Source organism: Capricornis sumatraensis, chromosome 1, assembly GCF_032405125.1.
Source record: "Capricornis sumatraensis isolate serow.1 chromosome 1, serow.2, whole genome shotgun sequence".
Classification (NCBI taxonomy): Eukaryota; Metazoa; Chordata; class Mammalia; order Artiodactyla; family Bovidae; genus Capricornis; species Capricornis sumatraensis.
This window is the reverse complement of record NC_091069.1, coordinates 8,426,128-8,448,811: the sequence shown is the minus strand read 5'-3', so window position 1 is coordinate 8,448,811 and position 22,684 is coordinate 8,426,128. Positions and strand designations below refer to the sequence as shown.

Genomic DNA, 22,684 nt, shown 5'->3' with positions numbered 1-22,684 from the left:
CAGTAGTGAAAAGTGAAGTGAAAGTGTTAGTTGCGAGTTGTGTCTGACTCTTTGTGACTCCATGGACTATAGCCCACCAGGCTCCTCTGTCCATGAGATTCTCCAGTCAAGAATACTGGAGTGGGTTGCCATTCCCTTCTCCAGAGGATCTTCCAGACCCAGAGATCGAACCTGAGTCTCCTGCATTGCAGGCAGATTCTTTACCATCTGAGCCACTAGGGAAGCCTGGTTTATAGTAAGCACTTAGTTAATGTGTAGGTGTGTAGGTGTGTGTGTGTGCGTGCGTGCGTGTGTGTTTTATTTTCTTTCTACAGATGTGTGTGTTGGGCGGTCCTCTCCAGGCTCTGTTGGCAGGAGGCTGGAGACGCCATCCCCGCAGGTTCTGCCCTCACCCTCCCCTGATGGGCACCTACCTTTCTGAGGGCACATTCTTGGGGTCTCGCTCCTCTTCTGCGTCTGGCCTGGCATCCTCAGGTTTTCTCGTGGGGTCCACTTCCACTGCTGAAGGGCTGGGTCCCACTGTTGGGGTGTCCTCCCTGGAGGCAATGGTTTCTAGCACCACCTTCTCAGCTGCCTCCAAGCCAGGAGGGTCAGGCAGGCTTCGGGGTACCACTTGGGGCTCAGGGCCAACTTCCTGGGCCTTCTGGGTGGCCCGTTTGCCCTGAGCCTTCTTGATGCTGGGGCGAGGCATGGTGCCCATGTGGCTGTACATGTCGCTGGAGCGGGCATAGGCTGGGGGGCTCTTGGGGACTGTCACCATGTCATCCTGTGTGGCATCAAAGGTGTCAGCCTCCACCTGGGGCCGGATACTGTTGGGGGCCAAAGATCGTCTCAGAGTAAAGGACCGAGGAAGGTTGGAGAGACTCCCAAACCCCTTGAACTTGAAGAACTCTAGAAGAGGGGAGGGGAGGGAAAGGAGTTAATGACATTGCCAGCAGTAATAATAAAAACAATGAAACATTTGTGCAGTTCCACTTACTGAGGGTTCAAGGAGGGTTGGGAGCTTCACTGACACCCCCTCTAGGAGTTATGGTATAATATGGCACCACTGGGATCCCATAGCCTTTGAATTCCACATCCTAGCTTTGTGACCTTAGACAAGTCACTTGACCTCTCTGAGTCCCATTCATCCACATCAGTAAGATAGAGATTATAGTATTCATCCCCCATGGCAGGGGCAGGGGCAACCTCTGGGCTGTGGACCAGTACGTCCTGGCAGATCAGCAACGCATTAGACTAGAAATAAAGTGCACAATTAAGTCTAAAGCACCTGAATCATCCCCAAACCATCCCCCCCACCATCCCCAGATGGTGGAAACACTGTCTTCCACGAAATTGGTCCCTGGTGCCAAAAAGGTTGGGGACCCCTGTCCTCTGGCAGTGGAAGAACTGAAGAAAGGCATGAACTCAGCATGTAAATAACATGCTTCATAGCCATCAGAAGTAATGAAGAAAGATGGTGATGACGATCACATAAAGGCCTTTGCATTTGTCAAACATGCCACCTTCATTAATTACTTCCCTGAATTCTCAGCACAACTCCATGGCACAAGTTTAATCCCCCATTTTCCAGATGAAGAAACTGAGGTTCAGATCGGTGACATGAGAGCACATATGTGTGTGTGTGTGTGTGTGTGTGTGTGTGTGTGTGTGTGTGTGATGTGCGTGTCAGGGTCGGGGGGGTGGTGTGTGGAGTGGGTGTTTGAACGAGGCTCTGAGGTGCCCCTGAGGTGCGGATGAAATGAAAAGGGGGCTGTCGGGTCCCTGAGGGTCCCACTCCCTGCGGTTCTCTCCTTCCTGTCAGCTGAGCCCTAGTGGGGACTCAGGCGGCAGTGCTCGGGTGATACCATCTCCGCGTTTCCGCAGGGGTGCGCCTGAGCGCCCGCCCTCCTGCCTGCTCACAGCTGTGGGACTGCCCCTCCTCCTAGCCACCACCGTCTGCCGGACTTCACCACGGCCCCTCCATAAGCAAAAACGAAAACACCCTGGCATTTCCCACTTCCTTGGCATCCTCCACCTCGTCAGATCCTCACGACCATGGTGGAACATAGGTGGGATGGCCCCATTTGACGGAGAGGAAACTGAGGCCCAGAGAGGTGAAGGAATTTGCCCAGGGTCAGAAAGCCAAGCAGAGCCTGGCCGAGGGCCCGGGGCTCTGGAGTGCTGGGGTCAGTGCTCTGGGGCTTTGCTCCCGGGCCTGCCCACCCCCCACCCCACCCTCAGTTATAGCCTCTGCCTCCTGACAAGCGCTGTCAGCAGATGGTGAGGCTCTGCTCTTAGAAAGCTATGCCAACGAGCAAATCGCCTCCTTTCTCCAGACCACTTGTTTTGTCTCCTGGGCACGGGGTCTGGAGGAAGCAGTAGTGGGCAGGGAGGGAAACTGAAGTCCAGGGTCCAGGGACGTGAGACTGAGCCCTGCTCTGTAGCCCTATATGACCTCAGGCAAGTCTCTGGGTCTTTCGTCTGTGGAATACAGTCATAATCTTGGCCCTGTACACTCCCCTCATGTGCTGTCAGATCCAAAGCATCATAGGGGGCCCTCCCTGTGGTCCGGTGGCTAAGACTCTGTGCTCTCAATACAGGGGGCCTGGGATTCGGTCCCTGGTCAACGAACTAAATCCCACATTCTGTAACTAAAAAGATCTTGCATGCCACAATGAAGATTGAAGATCCCGAGTGCCATAATTAAGACCCAACACAGCTAAATCCATATCTAAATCTTAAAAAAAAAAGAATCAAAGTTTGCTGGGACCAGGAAGGAATCAGCAACCTGGGGAAGAAAGTGAAGGGTGAGTGTGGCCCCTCATTTAGTTGCTCTGGGTCCCAGCATCACTGCTGGTGGGGTCATGGGGCATTACCCATGGCACACACCGCTCCCCCTGCCCCAGCCTCAGCAACTCCCAACCTGAGACCCCCATGTGAACCAGCACAGAGGCAGGCAATGGAATGCGTGGAGGTCTTCCCTGGCCCAGCCTGGAGGTCAAAGGGAGCCAGAGGACACACAGACGAATAGAGGGACTGACAGTTGGGTGGGGAGAGACGGAGGAATAGCGACAGACAGAGACAGACAAGAGAGAAACAGAGATGGAGAGCCAAATCAGCTGGAGAGAGAGATTAGGCCAGAGGGATGGAGAGACAGCACCATGGAAACTCGGAATCAGAGTCCTCCAGAGAGACCCAGAGATGGACAGAAAGAGAAACAGAAACGAGATAGAATGGGAAGAAGCGGATGCAGAGAGGCTGAGACGGACAAACGGCACCCCACACTCACTGAACTTCTTGCTGGGCTTCTTGGTCCCCTCCGTCATCTTGGCAAGTCGTGCAGAGCCCCTGGCCGAAAGGCAAGTGGCCACTTGAAGCTCTGGACATCAATGCTGGGATGCCTCTCTCACCTCCCCTTCCCCTTTCTCGCGCCCTCTCACTAGCTTCCTCTGTGTATTTTTAAACCAGTGAAACTCTCACAGCCCCACCCTCCCCATCCTCTCCACAGGGGGCGGAGGCAGGGCGCCCCCCCCTCAAGTCCCAGCCCCTGTGGGCCTCCTCCTTGGCCTCGGCAGCGGGGGGAGGCAGGGGGCAGACCACAAGCGCGTGAGATCTAGAAGGTCTGGGAAAGAAACCGCAGGCTCTGGGAACAGAGCCTACTGGGCTGGGGGCCTCCAGGGACCTGACAACCGCTGTCGGGGGGTCTGGCCAGCGGGCTGGGAGGGTGCAGGGAGTCAGGCCTGCGGGCAGAGGGGTTTATTCTAAGCCTCAGTGCTGCAGGATGTACTGGCGGTGGTGGTGAGGGGAGTGCCATGGTTTGGCCCTCGAGCCCTGAGGCCACCCAAATTCAAGTCTTAGCTGCCCCCCTCTGTCACCGTGTGATCCTGGACAAGTCCCTCCCTGAGCCTTAGTTTTGTCTCTGTGAGCGAGCGGTATTTGTAATGCCCACCTCACAGGGTCCAGCGCTTGGTGCAAAGCCTGGTACAGAATCAGTGCCCTCAAGGCATGGTCACTCCTTTTCAAGCTGGCAGGGACATGGCGATAATTTAGTCCACCACCCCGCTGTACAAGGACAGGACAGGAAAACCGAGACACAGGCAGGCAGAAGGCCCCCAGGTCACACAGCAAGTTGATAGCACAGACTGAGCAACAACCTGCCCTTTCAGGCCCCTAACCCTCAGCCTGGTGTTTTTCTACCCTGCATCCCCGTGTGTGTGTGTGTGTGTGTGTGTGTGTACAGGACAGAGATGAGGAAATGAAACCTCCCCTACACAGGTTGTCCCTGACACCTGCAGCAGATTCCAGCAACTGCTGGGGGGCGCCTGAAAGACCGGGGCTTCAGATCCTGGCTCTGAGTGCGGAGTTACTTCTGCCTTTGAAGACTCGGGCACCTAATTTCTAGAATAGGCACGAGCGTAAGGTACACAGTCAACCCACGGGGGCTCTCTCATGATCGGACATTATCATCCTGGCCCCAGGGCTGGCCCACTGGGGTGTGAAAGGGGAAGTTCAAGGTCAGGTGGGGCCCCTTGTACATCCTCCATAAAAATAATGACTACTAATGACTAACGTTTTCTGATCACCTAGTACGGGCCAGCCAAAGGGCTCAGTTCTTCTGCCCTAAGGAGGCAAATACTGTTTTTCTTGTCCTCATTCTACAGGTGTGGAAACTGAGGCCCTGCCCCGAAATCAAGTGACCTGGAATTGGGACCTGCCTGTCCAGCCATGGAGTCTGAGGTCCTAGCGTGCACACTCAGAGCGCCTGCCACCCTCTGGCAGCTGGATGATAGACCTTGGTGGGAGAAAGGCCTGCCAAACTTTCTCGATGGGACGGGGGAACCTGAGGCCCTGGAAGGGAAAGGGACACAGCCCATGAGATGGAGGCAGCAAACAGGCCTGGATGGGACAAAGTTCAAATGAAAGGATGGGGCTTCTGGACCATGGACTTGGGAGGAAAAGGGGTTACAACTCCAGCTCCCTCTCTGGAGTGTCGACCATGATCCAGGCATGGATCTGGAAGCCCCCCCAGATCATCACAGATCTGTGAGGTGATCCTGGCACCATCCCATTTCACAGATGAGGGAACTGAGGCTAAGGAGGAGCAGAGGCTGGACAGATACCCAGGTGTTTTAACTCCTTACCATCTCTGGTTGTTGTCGGAAGAAGGAGAGGGGCGGGTGGCCTGGTGGTAGCTAGAGGGGTCTTCCTGGCGAGAGCTGGCGGGTGGATCCCCCAGCTTCTCTCTCAGGAGGCAGTTGGAGGGATTTGGGCTCACTGCTGAAGTGGTGGCATCAGCCAGTACTGGCTTCCTGGCCAGGCCCACTCCCGACTTGCTGTGTGACCCTCCATGAGAGACCTTAGCTCTCTGAGTCTCAGTTTCCTCATCTGTGAAATGGGGTCACAGTAATCCCCCTTCTCACCCTCTTCCTGGAGTTGTTGGGAAAACAAAAAGAGCAAATGATGGCCTGGGCCAGTACACCCTGGCACTTCTTGCTGAAGGATGGAGGTGGTTCAGGCCAGGGGCAGACTGGCTCAGGTCAGGAAAACCCTGGGGCATGCACACTGGGTGAAACTCGGGAGTCCCAGCCACGGCCAGGGCGAGGCTGTGCTGCTGTGGTGGAGGGGCCTTGCCTGCGCCAGGCTAGCCCTGCCGTTGGCCCAGGCGCCAGGGTAGTTGCCGCATCCCTGGGAGAATGAATGGGGCTCAGTGTGACTGCTCAGTGTGGCGGCTCCACTGAGCTCAGAGCCCTCTTTGTGCCGCCTCGAGTGGCCGTTGGGAGTGCGGCTGGGGACCTGCTGGCCGGTGGCTGTCCCCAGGCCCTCCTCAGCCGGAGCTGGAGGCCAGCCCAACCCCACTCCGCAGCCCTGAACACACAAGCGCTTTCCAGCCTCAGGCCTTTGCTTGGGCTAGACCCACACTCGGAACACATGCACGCCTCCACCAGCTCGTCTTTCTCTCCACTGAGTCCCTGTGATCTAGACTGGGCCACAGTGCCCCAGGAACCCTGCTCTGATTTCTAGCCCCTCCATCCTCCCCTCCCCAATCTATGACAGAGGTGTCAGCAATCTGGCCAAGGACGATTAGAGACTGGAGCCTTTCAACGTCACAGTCACTGTACCGAGGCACACCTGAGTCCAGATGGCCACCTGCCTGAACTTAAGCAAGTCATGTCACCTCTCTGAGCTTCATTGTTCCCATCAATGAAATGCGACAAACTCAACATCTCTCACACTATCCTGTGGCCATGAAAACAGACGTCTACACTGAGAATACTATCTGTATTACATTCACTTGTGTCATCATTTTTAAAAATATTTTTATTTACTTGGCTACCCTGGGTCTTGGTTGCAGCACATGGGATCTTTAGTTCCTGTAGAAGGAATCTTTTAAGTTGTGGCATTCAGAATCTTCTAGTTGAGGCATACAAACTCTTAGTTTGGCATATGGGATCTAGTTCCCTGATCAGGGATCGAACCCAGGCCCCCTGCATTAGGAGCTGCGTCTTAGCCACCGGACCACCAGGGAAGTCCCTCACTTGTGTCTTTATATGCATGTTCTGAACAGACCTCATGCATCGTCAGAGGCACTGGCCTCAAGCTTCCACACTGGCCGCAGGCCTGCTCCAACTGTAGGACTCAGTAGATATCTTTTCATAGCTTGCCTCAGTTGTCTTCTATGGCGGGGGTCAAAGAGACCTGGCTTTGAATCCCAGCTCCATAGCTCCTGGCTGCGTGGCCTTGGGCAGGCCACTTTTACCACTCTGAAACTGTTTCTTCTTATGTAACTTGAGTCCCCTAACAGCAGCTTTCTAAGACGGGTGCTGTAAAGTTCCAGAGGTCTGACATACATCATGGGGCCAGGCATGCAGTCAGTACCTAGCTGGTGTGGGCAGAAGGTCCATGGAATTGCTGCGGACAGCACCCAGCCATTCTCTATTCTATGTCCCCCTATCCGGTGACCCCTTGTCTCCCCAGGTAGACCAGCAACAAGAGCGCACCCCCCCAGGAGCCCTTCTTCTTCCCTCCAAATGCCCCGCACCCTGCTCCTGGTCAGGGGAAGAGAACAAAGGTCCAGGTCAAACAGCTGGCCAGGGGCTCCCTTTCCTACTCTGTGCCTCAGTTTCCCTAACTGCTAAATGGCAGCAGGACCAGAGGCTCTCTCAGAGCCTGGTCAGTCAGTCAGCAAACATTTCCGGAATGCTGGCCACAGGCCTGGTCTTGCCAGCCTAACCGATCCATGGAAACAGGAAACATTTCCCTCCAGCCAGTGAAGAAGTCAGAGTCGGTGAGAAGTTGTTTCTGGCTAGGATCTAATTTCTTCTCACTTTCACTGGGCAGCCTTCTGAAGGGCTCTGACTGTTCCTGCCTGCCATCATCCCGCAGGGAGGGCTGAGGGCCCGAGGCCCTGAGGGGAAGTGACTGGCAATGTCAGGGTTCAGGCCAGGGATCGGGGAGGGTGGAGGTGATGACACCACCGGAACTTCTGCTGAGGCCTCTGCCCACAGGATGTAACTTAGGGAGGGCTTGTGAGAAACAAGCAGGGGCCCCAGCCTGAGAATCTGATGGTGGAAGCCACTCAAACCCACGCAGACCTCCCCCCCTCCCACCCAATGCGATTATCTCCTCCCACACCTCCCACTGGCATCCGCCACCTAGCTGGTGATGCTGTGCCATGACTGTGCCCTTGCTCCACCCTCAGCCCAGGTGGGCGGAGTCCTGACATGGGTAACTGCTTGGGGTTGGCACCAGACTTTGGCTGCTGTTGGCTTTACATATCAGTGTGGCAACTGGCCAGGTGTTTGACCCTGGCCAGTGATGTCACCGTCCATGGGGTTCTCCAGGCAAGAATACTGGAGAATACTGTGTTTGCCATTTCCTTCTCCAGGAGATAAGCTGGTTAGATAGTATCACGGACTCAGTGGACATGAATTTGAGCAAACTCCAGGAGATACTGGAGGACAGAGGAGCCTGGTGGGCTTCAGTCCATGGGGTCGCAAAGAGTCAGACACGACTTAGCAACTGAACAACAACAATAAGTGACGTCACCCCTGAGTTCCAGTGTTCTTCTAAGTACAACAGAGGTAATAATAGTATAATATTGCTGAGTGAGAATTGAGATAATTCCCATAAAGTGCTAAGTGTACAGCTTGGACCATTTATTTTCCCTCCATAAACTATAATTACTACAGTTATTATTATTTTCTCACTCTCTGCTCTCCCCACCCCCAATTTAGCCCATGGTCACCCTGCTTCTAATACTGTACCCAAGAAACTGACCCCAGATCACTCCCTGACCTGCCCCAAACCCTCGCTGGTCCACACTGCCTTCAGGAGAGGGCTCTCTGCTCCTCACCTGATCCTGAAGACCTTCCCTGGCAGTCCTCCTGCTTCCCAGCAGAACAGAGTCTTTTGGGACACCAGGATTACCAGACCCATTCCTGACTCCTCCTACAAAGAAGCATCAAGGCCAAGCCATGTGAGCTAAGAGCTGGAGAGCAACCCAGGAACCTTCCTGGCAGAAGAGAAGGTAGTGGTGCAACCAGAGAGCATAGCCCTGAAGGCAAGGGGCCCTGGCGTGTAGGAAGCAGTGTGGCCACAGCCTAGGTTCAGTTCAGTTCAGTTCAGCTCAGTCGTCAGTCGTGTCAGACTCTGCGACCCCATGAATCGCAGCACGCCAGGCCTCCCTGTCCATCACTATCTCCCAGAGTTCACTCAGACTCACGTCCATCGAGTTGGTGATGCCATCCAGCCATCTCATCCTCTGTTGTCCCCTTCTCCTCCTGCCCCCAATCCCTCCCAGCATCAGAGTCTTTTCCAATGAGTCAACTCTTCCCATGAGGTGGCCAAAGTACTGGAGTTTCAGCTTTAGCATCATTCCTTCCAAAGAAATCCCAGGGCTGATCTCCTTCGAGCCTCAAATGTCACAGTTTGGTTTTTCCTGATGACAGTGGAGAGAAAGACATACAGACATCACTTCAGAATGATCTGATGGGTGCTGGCAGGGGGACAGATGGAGGGGACAGACTGGGGAGGACAGGTCTTAAGAGCCACTGGTGGAGGACTGGGGTGGGGGGTGCAGATTGAAGAGGGGTGGAGAGGAGGTCTGAAGGCAGCCTTGTTGGGGGCTGGGTGTTAAAGGCTGGAAGGAGATACAGGAGGCTCCTAGAGCCAGAATGTATCAGAAAGCTGCTGGGGAAGAAGGGCCAGGGTAGGAGAAGCAGGCATAGGATCAAAGGAGATGGTGGACGGTGGTGGGCTTGGTACCCTGGCATAAGGACAGCAGGCCTCAAACAGCACCACTTGCTATACTGCTAGACAGACTGTAAATAGCCTGAGTCAAGAGAATCCTCTTCGGATTCAGACAGACAAGGTTCAAGTCCCAGCTTTATTACTGTGAGACCTTGAGCAAATGACCTCACCTCTCCGAGCCTCAATGTGCTCTTCTGTAACATTGGTTAGTGATCCTGACTGTGGGGCGGTGGATTCAGGATTCAGTAGGAATGCCCAGCACTTCCTGAGCACACAAGAGGGGCCGACGAAATGCCGGCTACCTTTGTGACTACTAGCCCGGGGCGCGACCAGTTAGGGAGCAGCTCGGCAGGAACCAAAGTCCTGTGGGTCTCATCTCTTGTCTCCCAGAGAACTGGGTGGGGATCCAGGAGTGGAAGGCCCAGGCGTTGCTGGCTCACCACCTTCAATGTCGCCGCGCCCCCTGGCGGCTGTCGGTTGCCATATCAACGGTGGGTCGGCGGGGGCCCGGGGAGGCGGCGGTCGGGGCCCGTTCTCCCCTCCCCGGACCCGAGGCCGCTCTCTCGGCACCTCTAGTCTTCGCCTGCGTAAAGTGGGGTGTGAGGGCGGGTGGGGAAATCCCGAGCCGGGGAGGAAGGGACTCCCCGCTGCGGCTAGCATGTGCGGGTAAACTGAGGCACGCGGTAAGTCGCGCCCCGAAGCCAGGTGTTGAGCGCGGGGCCCCACCTCCGAAGGCGGAGGAGGGGCCGCGGGCGGTGACGCGCCGAGGGCGGCGGGCGGGCGGGAGGCTGGCGGCGGCGGCGGCAGGTGCGGCCGCTGAGGGTGGAAGGGAGGAGGGAGGGGGCGGGCGGAGGGGGAGGGGAGGGCGAGGCCTGGGCACCTCCCCCTTTATAACGCGCCCCCTCCCGGGCTCTCGGGCCGCCTCCTCATCGGCTGTTTCCGTCTGGCCCCCTCGCCCGGCCGCCCCGGGCCCGGGCCCGGCCAGGGAGCCCCCAGGCCGCGGCTCGGGGGGCCGCCCCCCCACCCCCCCTGCGCCCGGCGCCCAGCGCAGCCCGGCGGAGGCGGCGCCGTCGGAGGAGGAGGAGGAGCAGGGCACTGCGGCTGGCCCCGGATCGGGCGCCAGAGCGGCAGCGGCTTCGGCAGCGGCGGCGGCGGCGGCCCGAGCCGATGCAGCGGGACGCACCACCTCGAGCCCCAGCCCCGGCGCCCCGGCTCCCCGCGCCCCCGATCGGGGCCACCGCCGGCGCCGGCGGCGGCGGAGGCGGGGGCAGCGGCGGCGGCGGAGGCGCCTCTGCAGCTTCGGCTCCTCCTGGCCTCCCGGGAACTACAAGTCCCAGGGGGCCTGGCGGCGGGCGGCGGGCGGAAGAGGCGGGGTCGGCGCCTCGAGGCCGGAAGTGGCCGTGGAGGCGGAAGTGGCGCGGCCGCGGAGGGGCCTGGAGCACGGCGGCGGGACCCGGAGCGGGAGCGGCGGTGGCAGCAGCGGCGGCGGCGGTGGTGGCTGGAGGCGGCGGCGGCGGCGGCGCACTGGAGTCAGCCATGGCAAAGCAGTACGACTCGGTGGAGTGCCCTTTTTGTGATGAGGTGACCAAATATGAGAAGCTCGCTAAAATCGGCCAAGGCACCTTCGGGTAAGGCTGGGCCCCCCCTCAACCCCCAGGGACCGGGAGCCTCCTGAACCTGCACCCCTCCGGGCCGACGTCGGGACGCCCAGACCCGGGCCCGGTTGGTTGGGAAGCCACTTAGACGCAAACTTATCCCCTGGTCTCGCTAGGCCGCACCGCAACCCCGCCGGGGCCTGAAGGAGTCGGCCGGCTGGGAGGAGCCTGAGGCCCTTAATGGGGGGGCAGGGAGGGGTTGCAGAGAGGAGCCTGTGAGTGGTGCGGGATCTCTCCGCGAGACGCCCAAGTGAGGCGCAAGGAGCAGAGGGAAGAAGGCTGAGACTCGAGAAGGGACCAGAGTCACCGCGTGGTGGGGTAGCCGAGTGCCGTGAGGGACCCGGCCCAGCCCCGCCCGGGATTCCCTTTCCGGGCCTCCTCTGGTGGGGGAGGGGCGGGCTCTGCGGAAACGTCCTCTAAGAGCCCTCTTGGGTCTCCCCTCTCCGCCTGCAGGGAGGTGTTTAAGGCAAAGCACCGCAAGACCGGCCAAAAGGTGGCCCTGAAGAAGGTACTGATGGAGAACGAGAAAGAGGGGGTGAGTATGGGGTGGGGTGGACAGGTCTCCCAGCTCCTTTGGGCGTGAGGTTGCGTTTCCACCTTTCTGGTTTGGGGACTCTCAACGTAATAGATTCAGATTAGGTGTTTGGAAATTTCCATATTCCAGGTAGTTTGACTTCCCAGTTCAGTCTTTGAATTCAGAGGTCTGAGAGCTTTTGATACTTCATTCTTGGGTGAATATGGTTGGTGCCAGGAGGGGGAGCCCATGCTTGTACCCACTGCCCCTGGGTTTTTGAAGTTAGGAAGTCTTTAAAGACTTTTTCTTTAGGGTTTAATTTTGTTGAACGCAAAATAACATATATATATGATAATGATAATTACATGCAATGGCTTTGAAAAGGTGATTGGTATTCAGCTGAAAAGCAACAGTCTCTCCTGCCACACATATGTGTTAGTTCTGGTTCAGCTTTCCAGAGACCAGCTTCTTTAATTATATATTTGTTAACAGCCAAGCAGGTTAAATGCAGGCATAGGGCTGAAATTTATAAGGGTGAAGAAACTGCAGAGCGTCTGATGACTGGTAACAGAACCTTTGTGTGAAGTGTCACTGTTTCGGATCATTCATTGAATTATTTTGATTCATTCATTCAGTTCTTTATGAGGCGTACATAGGTACTCCCGTTTCACATATGTGACATCTGAGACAGCTAATTCCAGAGCCTGTGCATTTACTGTCTCCCAACCTATGACCCTTCGCGTGGACCCCATGGTCACCTCCTGGGTCTGTAGTGTGCTCACCCACTTTTGACTTCCTCCTGTCTTTTCTCCCACCCAGTTCCCCATTACAGCATTGCGGGAGATCAAGATCCTCCAGCTTCTAAAACACGAGAATGTGGTCAACTTGATTGAGATCTGTCGAACCAAAGGTAAGTTGTTTGGATCATGTCCCCATTTTCGGATGGAAAAACTGAGGCTTTGTTTGCGGAGTTGACACTGGACACATTTACACTGCCTCTTTTTAACCCAGACATTCCAACTGTGACTGCTTTCTCTGGTCTTTTCATCGGAGCAGGTGCTTCCCCAGGGCCTGCCACAGCACCCAGCCCAGAGAAGGCACTCAGAAAATGTTTTACCTGTGAAGGAATTTGTACCCGGATATTCGGGGTGGCCATGGGTTGGAGGGGTTGGGAGCTAGTTTGGAGGAAAAGAGTTACATGTAAGGTTTCTGATTTTTTTTTTTTCTTGCCTCCCCCTCTCTCCTCATTCTTCCTGCCTCAGCTTCCCCCTATAACCGCTGCAAAGGCAGTATATACCTGGTGTTTGACTTCTGCGAGCATGATCTTGCTGGGCTGCTGAGCAACGTCTTAGTCAAGTTCACACTATCTGAGATCAAGAGGGTCATGCAGATGTTGCTTAACGGCCTCTACTACATCCACAGGAACAAGGTGGGGGCCCTAGTTGGGGAGGAGAGAGCAGGGCTTGGGCTGGCCTTTGCGCTCACAGCGGGGTGGGCATGGCTAAGGGATCCCTGGGAACCCTCCGCCTTGTGCTTCCTGCAGATCCTGCACCGGGACATGAAGGCGGCTAACGTGCTCATCACCCGCGATGGGGTTCTGAAGCTGGCGGACTTTGGGTTGGCCCGGGCCTTCAGCCTGGCCAAGAACAGCCAGCCCAACCGCTACACCAACCGTGTGGTGACGCTCTGGTACCGGCCCCCAGAGCTGTTGCTCGGTGAGGACTCTCCCGAGCTGGCAGAGGGGAGCAGGGGCTGGGCACTCAGCTCAGTCTCAGCACCCCAACTGCCAGGGCTTCTTGAGCCATCGGCCCCAGGGGCGTGGCCTCTCAGGAGGCCGTGGGGCTCAGGGGGCCCTCCCTGGTGTGCTCTTGTTCCCAGGGGAGCGGGACTACGGCCCCCCCATTGATCTGTGGGGTGCTGGGTGCATCATGGCGGAGATGTGGACCCGCAGCCCCATCATGCAGGGCAACACGGAGCAGCACCAGCTCGCCCTCATCAGCCAGCTCTGCGGCTCCATCACCCCCGAGGTGCGTCACAGCCTGCCTCCTGGGGGGCCTCCCAAGGCCACACACCTTCAAGAGGGGTGGGGGAGGCTCCCTGGCTCCAGGGGAGGAGGGGCGCACGGAACAGAGGCAAAACCCTGACCTGGACAGGCGGCTGGTGGAGGGTTACAGTCTGCTGTTAGCCATGGCGACGTCAGGTCTGGGCTGCGTCCCTGGTTCCCGGGGTTTTCCGGCAAGGTGTCTTGAGCACCTCGCCTCAGAGCTGATCTCTGGCGTGAGACATCTGTGGTTCTGTCACACTTGGCACACATCTCCCAGGCGATTCACGCCAAAGGGTCTGGTATTCAGTGCCTGTGTCCCATCTGTGGTTACTGCTGCTTTGGCCGCAGAGGGCTCTGGGGTGGTCTGGAAGCATCTGAGCAAGTTGTACGTATTTACTTAGTTATTTTTGGCTGCTCTGGATCTTCACTGCTGCACCTGGGCTTTCCCTAGTTGCAGTGCGGGGGGCTTACCTTGCTCCAGAGCACTGGCGTTAGACCCGGGCTTCAGTTGTTGTGGCACACGGGCTTAGTTGCTTCATGGCATGTGGAATCTTGCCAGACCAAGGATCGAACCCGTGTCCCCTGCATTGGTAGGCAGTTCTTAACCATCGGATCACCAGGGAAGTCCTGAACAGAGACGTATCCAGTCACTATGTACTTGACCAGTGGCTCAGTCACATACCCTGCTGAACTAGTCTTCCCCTCTTTCTGTGCCTCCCCCCTGCCCCAGGTGTGGCCAAATGTGGACAAGTACGAGCTGTTTGAGAAAGTGGAGCTGGTCAAGGGCCAGAAGCGGAAGGTGAAGGACAGGCTGAAGGCCTACGTGCGAGACCCCTACGCGCTGGACCTCATCGACAAGCTACTGGTGCTGGACCCCGCCCAGCGCATCGACAGTGACGACGCCCTCAACCACGACTTCTTCTGGTCCGACCCCATGCCCTCGGACCTCAAGGGCATGCTGTCCACCCACCTGACATCCATGTTCGAGTACCTGGCACCTCCACGCCGGAAGGGCAGCCAGATCACCCAGCAGTCAACCAACCAGAGCCGGAATCCTGCCACCACCAACCAGACGGAGTTTGAGCGCGTCTTCTGAGGGCTGGCTGCTATTGCTTCTCGTTAGGGCCGTGGTTTTGGGTTTTTTTCTTCTGCTCTGTGACTTGCAGCGTGGAGATTTTGGGGCATGTGAGTTTTTCCTCTAGCGCATATCTTATTTAATCCGCACCTGGGGCGTCGGGCACCAACCGAGCAGACTGGAGTAAAACTTTGGCGGAGAGTCCAGGAAAGCCCCTGAGCTGCCCACCTTGTTCCCTGGCTTTGGTGGTGATGCCCAGAGGGCCTCCGTTTACCTTAGGGCAGGAGTGGGGTGGGGGGAGAGGCATGCCCCCCCGGTGACTCTGAGAGACCCCAGCATGCTGGGAGGAGGGCACTGGTCCCTCACCCACCCCGGCCCTCCCTGTGGGATGAGAAACTTCTGTGGGGCACAGAACCAGCCTCAGGAATGGGAACGGGCTGCTCTCAGCCTAGCCCTCAGAATCTCTGGGGCCGACGGAAGCTATTGGTTTCTTCGATAGGACAGTTTTATCGTGTTGATTTTGGTTGATTGTTCAGAGACATTCCTGGGTACAGGCTGGTCAGTTACAATTAAAGTTAACTCTTTCTCAGTAAACAGCTGTGTGCTTTGTTCTGTGTTCAGACCGCCAGCTCTTAACCCTGTAGCTGACCACTGAGACGTGATTTGTCAGGACATGGTACTTCCCTTTGTCCCAGTTCATGTCCCCTGACATACCTTCAGGGGACTTCTGTCCCTCTTGTTTATTTCTCTTGAGTACCCAAGCGGCAGGTACTATGATGCGCCCTTATTCTGCTCTCCACTCAGTGTCAGAGAAAGCAGGGAGACCTATGAGGAACGGGACTCAGTCTGCTGAGGAGGAAACTGGGAGGAACCTTCTGTGAGCCGCACCTGCAGCGGTGACCCAGTGGGGCAGAGTTTGCCTTGGCTGACGGATGTGTTCAGACTTGACTTCCAACCACAGGAGGCTGGAGAGGCTTCTAGCCAGTGGAATGACAACAGGTCTGTAACCTGCAGGAGTCTTCAGGCTGCTGGCCAGAGAGTGGCAAGAGGAAATGAGCAGGCGAGCTGAAGGGTCTCCAGGGCCTTGCAGAGGTGGCGGTAGCTTGAGTTAGGGCGGCAGGCGGGCAGGAGGACAGGGAACAGTTAGCAGAAGCTCGGACCATGTGGGCTCTGAGCTGGGACACTCAGGAACAGCACACTGGGGAATACGTCTCCTGTGAGTCTGAAATCTGAGATGGGCACATGTGAAGCACTTTCTACATTCTGTCCAGTGGAGGCCTCTTAAAGGGGACCTGGGAAAAACTTGGCAAAACCTTTTACCTGAACTGTCCTTTCCTAGTAGGTATTAACCTGGGTCACAGCTTCACAAAAGGCAAGTGAAAGGAAGAAAAAAATCATGACTAGCCTATTTGATTCTTGGGGCTGCCAAACACAGCAGCTTAGAATAACCAACTTTCTTCTGAGGAGAGATGTCTGAAATCTGGAGTTGTCATCGGCAAGGTTGGTTCTTTCTGGAGGCTTAGGGAGAATCTATTCTAGCCCCAAGCCTAGGAAGCCTTCAGAGAGCGCTGTACAGAGAGAAACACAATCTGGTGATTTTAAAAAATATCCAAGTTTTTTTTTATTTTTTGATGGCACCGCATGGTAGTCAGGATCTTAGGTCCCTGACCAGGGATAGAACTCATGCCCCACTGCAGTGGGAACACAGAGCCTTAACCACTGGACCACCAGGGAATTCCCACAATTTGATTTAAAAAGAAAACAGTGGAAAACATTATGGGGCTTCCCTGGTGGCTCAATGGTAATGAATCTGCCTGCCAGTTCAGGAGACAGGTTCAATCCCTGATCCGGGAAGATGCCACATGCCGCGGAGCAACTCAGCCTCTGCGCCACAACTATGGTGCCTGTGCTCTCGAGCGCAGGAGCCACGGCCGCTAAGCCCATGTGCCCTAGAGCCTGCGCTCCGCAACAAGAGAAGCCATTGCGGTGAGGAGCCCTTGCTCTGCAGCTAGAAGTTACGGTGCAGCTAGAGAGGAGCCCCCACTCAGCACAAGTGGAGAAAAGCCCAGTAGCGACGGAGACCCAGCACAGCCAAAAATAAAATTATTTTTAAAAAAACCAACAGTATGGAGTTTCCTCAGAAAACTGAAAATAGAAAGACCATATGAACCAGCGATCATTCCTGGGCATATATCCAGATGAAATTATAATTCAAAAAGACATGCACTCCTATGTTCAATAGCCAGGACATGGAACAACCTAATGTCCATCAACAGATACTGAATAAAGAAGATGTGGTGCACATACACAGTGAAACTGGTCAGCCATAAGGAGACCCAGCCAGGCCATCCTAAAGGGAATCAGTCCTGAATATTCACTGGAAGGACTGAAGCTGAAGCTCCAGTGCTTTGGCCACCTGATGTTAAGAACTGACTCATTGGAAAAGACCCTGATGCTGGGGAAGATTGAAGGCAGAAGGAGAAGGGGACAACAGAGGATGAGATGGTTGGATGGCATCACCAACTCGACGGACATGAGTTTGAGCAAGCTCTGGGAGTTGGTGATAGGGAAGCTGGGCGTGCTACAGTCCGTGGGGTCGCAAAGAGCTACAACTGAGCAACTGAACGGATAAAGCAGAAAATAATGCCAGTTGCTGCAACAGGGATGCAACTAGAGAATATCATACTAAGAAAAGTTGGACAAATATCAGATGATACCACTTACATGTGGAACCTAAAAGATGACGCTAATGAACTCACCTATGGAATAGAAATGGAATCTGGGCCATAGAGAATTGACTAGTGGTTGCCAAGATGGAGAGTGGTTGGAGAGTGTTGGATTGGGAGTTTGGGATTAACAGATGCAAACTAGTATATGAGGAATGGATAAACAAAAAGAGCCTACTGTATAGCACAGGGAACTATCTTCAATTTCCTCCAATAAACCATAACAAAAGAATATGAAAAAGAATGTATATACATGTATAACTGAGTCACTTTCCTGTATAGCAGTAATTAATACAACACTGTAACTCAACTATGGGTTTCCCAGGTGGCACTAGTGGTAAAAAACCAGCCTGCCAATGCAGGAGACTCGGATTCAATCCCTGGATCAGGACGTAAGAGACTTGGGTTAAATCCGTGGGTCAGGAAGATCCCCTGGAGGAGGGCTTGGCAGCCCATTCTAGTATTCTTGCCTGGAGAATCCCACGAATAGACAAGCCTGAATGAAACCTCTCAAGAGTTAGTACAGAACCGGACCTATAAACTTTCTGCCACTCCCAAGACGGAGAGGGCTGCAGCATCCAGGCTGAGATGGCAGGTATATATCTGCTGTCTAGTTCAGGGACCCCCAAAGTCTAGACACACACAAAATTTGGGAGTTGTCAGAACTCGCAGTTGGCTTTTAAACTCCCATCACAGGAAGAGGGGAGAAGAGACGAGGCCCACTGAGACACTCCAAGGTTCAGTGTTATCAGGGAGTTGAGGACAGCCACAGACGAAATAAGAGACCCAAGGGGGCTTCCCTGATGGCTCAACAGTAAAGAACCCACCTGCAGGAGACACTGGCGCAATCCCTGATCCAGGAAGATCCCACATGCCTTGGAGCAACTTAGCCCGTGTGACACAACTGTTAACCTGTGCTCTAGAGCCCGAGGGCCGCAAGTACTGAACCCACGTGCTGTGACTAGTGAAGTCCTCACACCCTACAGCCAGTCTTCCCCAACAAGAGAAGTCACCCCTCAATGAGACGCCCTAGCACTGCAGCTAGAAAGTAGCTCCTGATCACCGCAACTAGAGGGAAGCCCACCCAGCAAGGAAGACCCAGTACAGCCAAAAACAAATAACTGTATAAAAGAGTTACTCTTTAAAAAAAATCGGAGACCATAGGGGACTTGCCTGACAGTCAAGGGACTGAGACCACTTTCCAATGCAGAGGATGCAGGTTGGGGATCTAAGATCCCATATGCCTTGTGGCCAAAAAAAAAAACCAAAACATAAAAACAAACAAAAGACAGGAGCAGGACTTCCTTGGTGGTGCAGTGGATAAGAATCCACCTGCCAATGTAGGGGACAAGGGTTTGACCCCCGGTTCTCGAAGATTCTGCATGGAGCACAGCAACGAAGCCCGTGTGCCACAGCTACTGAGCCAGTGCCGCAATCACTGAGCCCACGTGCTGCCACTACCCAAGCCTGAGCACCTAGAGCCTGCGCTTGTCAACAAGAGAAGACTTTGCAATGAGAAGCCCGTACGCCATAGTGAAGAGGAGCCCCACTTGCTGCAACTAGAAAAAGCCCAGACAAAGCAATGAAGGCCCGGTGCAACCAAAAAAAAAAAAGAAGAAGTAATACTGTTATAAATTCAATAAAGACTTAAAAAAAAAAAGTCATACTCTTTAAAAAAGAAGAAGAGATCATAGAGGGAATTCCACGGTAGTCCAGTGGTTAGGACTTGGCGCTTTCACTGCCAGGCTGAGGGTTCGATCCCTGTTTGGAGAGCTAAGATCCTGCAAACCAGGCAGCAAGGGCAAAAAAAGAGAGAGAGGGAGCCTGTAAGAAGAGTGGGATCCAGGAGCTAAAGAGATAGAGGGTGTTTTTGAGACATAGGATCGATCACTTAGACAAGTGCTGCTGATAGGCCCAGGAAATGAAGGTGAGGACTGACCATCAGGTTTAGCCATGCTGACCTCAGTGGTGACCTTGGCAAGAGCCGCTGGGTGGATTGTTTCAGATGAAACCCCTCTGGGAGCAGTAGGATCCCTGGAGAACAGGAGGAGAGGATCCAAAGACAAGAAGTAGAACAATCTACTGTAGGAGGGTCAGGAAAGGAGCTGGTCTTGCATATTCTAAGATGGGAGCCAGCGCATCATAGAATGCCCAGCAGGAGAGGATGCCTGTTAATTCTTGTCCTGAACACAGAAGAGCCACGTGGCCCAGGGCACTGTGGCCACACCAGGGCTGTAACCTCAAAGATCGTGCCCCACCCTCTTCTATGCCACCTCTGCCCGATTCGTCCATGAGGTTCAGGGCAACTTTGCTTGTGGAAAAGCATGAGCCCCCATCAGCTTCAGTAAGTTAGAGCAGCACTCCCGCAAGGTCAGCACATAGCCGATCCCTGACTCACAGGTCTGTGTGGGGCACCTCTAACAAGCTGATGGCCAATGCTACGCTGTTGCCCAGGATCTGGGCGGCACAGATGGAGCAGGGCCCTGTGACAGGATGCTGGGCGGCCATGCAAAAGGACAAGAAGTATATGCACTGTGACAGGAAGACATTTCAAAGACAACAGGTAGAAAGAGCAGGTTACAAAATACTGGGTTGGCCAGAAAGTTCATTCAGGTTTTACCATGAGACCGTATGGAAAAACTCGAATGAACTTCCTGGCCAACCCAGTATCTCCTGCTTCCGCTCTTTTGTAAGAAAAATGGAAGCAATCACACTAAAACATTATTATGGTTATTCGAGGTGTTTCTGTCCTTTCAGTTCAGTTCAGGTCAGTTCAGTTGCTCAGTCGTGTCTGACTCTTTGCGACCCCATGAATCGCAGGACGCCAGGCCTCCCTGTCCATCACCAACTCCCGGAGTTCACTCAGACTCACGTCCATTGAGTCGCTGATGCCATCCAGCCATCTCATCCTCTGTCGTCCCCTTCTCCTCCTGCCCTCAATCCCTCCCAGCATCAGAGTCTTTTCCAATGAGTCAACTCTTCATATGAGGTGGCCAAAGTACTGGAGTTTCAGCTTTACCATCATTCCTTCCAAAGAACACCCAGGACTGATCTTTAAAATGGACTGGTTGGATCTCCTTGCAGTCCAAGGGACTCTCAAGAGTTTTCTCCAACACCACACTTCAAAAGCATCAATTCTTCGGCGCTCAGTTGCTTCACAGTCCAACTCTCACATCCATACATGACTACTGGAAAAATAATAGCCTTGACTAGACGGACCTTTGTTGGCAAAGTAATGTCTCTGCTTTTCAATATTCTATCTAGGTTGGTCATAAGTTTCCTTCCAAGGAGTAAGCGTCCTTTAATTTCATAGCTGCAATCACCATCTGCAGTGATTTTGGAGCCCCCAAAAATAAAGTCTGACACTGTTTCCATTGTTTCCCCATCTATTTGCCATGAAGTGATGGGACCAGATGTCATGATCTTAGTTTTCTGAATGTGAGCTTTAAGCCAACTTTTTTACTCTCCTCTTTCACTTTCATCAAGAGGCTTCACTTTCTGCTATAAGGGTGGTGTCATCCGCATATGTGAGGTCATTGATATTTCTCCCGGCAATCTTGATTCCAGCTTGTGCTTCTTCCAGCCAAGCGTTTCTCATGATGTACTCTGCATATAAGTTAAATAAGCAGGGTGACAATATACAGCCTTGATGTACTCCTTTTCCTATTTGGAGCCAGTCTGTTGTTCCATATCCAGTTCTAACTATTGCTTCCTGACCTGCATATAGATTTCTCAAGAGGCAGGTCAGGTGGTCTGGTATTCCCATCTCTTTCAGAATTTTCCACAGTTTATTGTGATCCACACAGTCCAAGGCTTTGGCATAGTCAATAAAGCAGAAATAGCTGTTTTTCTGGAACTCTCTTGCTTTTTCCATGATCCAGCGGATGTTGGCAATTTGATCTCTGGTTCCTCTGCCTTTTCTAAAACTATCTTGAACATCTGGAAGTTCGCGGTTCACATATTGCTGAAGCCTGGCTTGGAGAATTTTGAGCATTACTTTACTAGCATGTGAGATGGGTGCATTTGTGCGGTAGTCTGAGCATTCTTTGGCATTGCCTTTCTTTGGGATTGGAATGAAAACTGACCTTTTCCAGTCCTGTGGCCACTGCTGAGTTTTCCAAATTTGCTGGCATAATGAGTGCAGCACTTTCAAAGCATCATCTTTCAGGATTTGAAATAGCTCAACTGGATTTCCACCACCTCCACTAGCTTTGTTCGTAGTGATGTTTTCCAAGGCCCACTTGACTTCACATTCCAGGATGTCTGGCTCTAGGTGAGTGATCACACCATCGTGATTCTGGCCTTTAGGTGGCGCTAATGGTAAAGAACCAGGCTGCCAATGCAGGCGACGTAAGAGATGCAGGTTCAATCCCTGGGTCGGGAAGATCTCCTGGGAGGGCATGGCAGCCCACTTCAATATTATTGCCTGGAGAATCCCACGGACAGAGGAGCCTGGCAGGCTACAGTCCATGGGGTCGCCAAGAGTCAGACACGACTGAGGGACTGAGCTCCCAGCACTGTCCTTTATGCTTCTCTGTGTTTTTTCATATTTCCTGAAATAATATTTTTACTCATGCAATTAAACCATATTTTAAAAACAACCAGGGCTTCCCTGTGGTCCAGCGGTTAAGAATCAGGCTTGCAATGCAAGGGACACGGGTTCCATCCCTGGTCCAGGAAGATTCCACATGCCTTGGAGCAACCAAGCCCAAGCACCATAACCACTGAGCCTGCACGCGCCTAGAGCCCAGGCTGCTCTCAACAAGAGGAGCCAGCATGATGAGAAGCCCGTATACTGCAATGAAGAGTAGCCCCCACTTGCCGCAACCAGAGTGCAACAATGAAGACCCACCACAGCTAAAAAAAAAAGAAAATCTAAACTTGAAATAAAAACAACCAAGTGAAAGTCACTCAGTCGTGTCCGACTCTTTGTGACCCCATGGACTATACAGTCCATGGCATTCTCCAGGCCAGAATACTAGAGTGGGTAGCCTTTCCCTTCTCCAGGGGATCTTCCTAACCTAGGGATCAAACCCAGGTCTCCCGCATTGCGGGTGGATTCTAAACAACCAAAAACAACCAAAACAGGTTCTAAACACTGGAGCTTCTGGCTCCTGTCTCTCCCCACCCTTCATCTCCCCATAGAACACCCCAGAAAGGAGGCTGAGATGAAGTTGTCTGGTGTGAGTCTAATCCCCTTTATCCTTGAACCCTGGGGTGATGTAAGTGTCATCCCCACCTGTGAAGGGAGGTGTGTAGCCAGGAATAAATGCTCTCAGAGGGCAGGGCCTCATGGGGGCATCACTTGAGGCAGCCTGGCACCTGGGAGTCTCCTAAACACTAGAGCGAGTCAGCCAGTGGTCTGGCAGATGACTGGAGAGGCCGGGGAAACGGGAACGGCCTGCACCAGCTCATTTGGCTGGGCCCTCGATGTCATCC

General features: G+C 54.0%; 2 protein-coding genes across 2 annotated transcripts in view; one reads left to right on the top strand and one right to left on the bottom strand.

Moving 5' to 3' along the window:
• Positions 1-3,308, bottom strand: part of SH2D3C (SH2 domain containing 3C) — a 32,363-nt gene extending 29,055 nt beyond the window's left edge. The window contains exons 1-2 of the mRNA XM_068990393.1: positions 3,272-3,308; positions 414-891 (exon numbers count right to left, since the gene is read on the bottom strand). Coding sequence (XP_068846494.1) covers positions 414-891; positions 3,272-3,308 — 515 coding nt within the window. The remainder of the gene's footprint in view (positions 1-413; positions 892-3,271) is intronic.
• Positions 3,309-10,744: 7,436 nt separating this feature from the next.
• CDK9 (cyclin dependent kinase 9) lies at positions 10,745-15,064 on the top strand. The gene is made up of 7 exons (XM_068971653.1): positions 10,745-10,859; positions 11,340-11,421; positions 12,220-12,310; positions 12,663-12,829; positions 12,944-13,115; positions 13,279-13,427; positions 14,175-15,064. The coding sequence occupies exons 1-7, from the start codon at positions 10,768-10,770 to the stop codon at positions 14,538-14,540; spliced, it is 1,119 nt and encodes a 372-aa protein (XP_068827754.1). The 5' UTR covers positions 10,745-10,767; the 3' UTR covers positions 14,541-15,064.
• The last annotated feature ends 7,620 nt before the right edge of the window (positions 15,065-22,684 follow it).

Excerpts from the sequence above, each read along its gene's own strand:
- CDK9 (XM_068971653.1), top strand. The coding sequence starts at position 10,768 with ATGGCAAAGCAGTACGACTCGGTGGAGTGCCCTTTTTGTGATGAGGTG. Across the intron at positions 11,422-12,219 it reads TGGAGAACGAGAAAGAGGGG|TTCCCCATTACAGCATTGCG; the intron begins GTGAGTATGGGG and ends TCTCCCACCCAG. Across the intron at positions 12,311-12,662 it reads TGAGATCTGTCGAACCAAAG|CTTCCCCCTATAACCGCTGC; the intron begins GTAAGTTGTTTG and ends TTCCTGCCTCAG.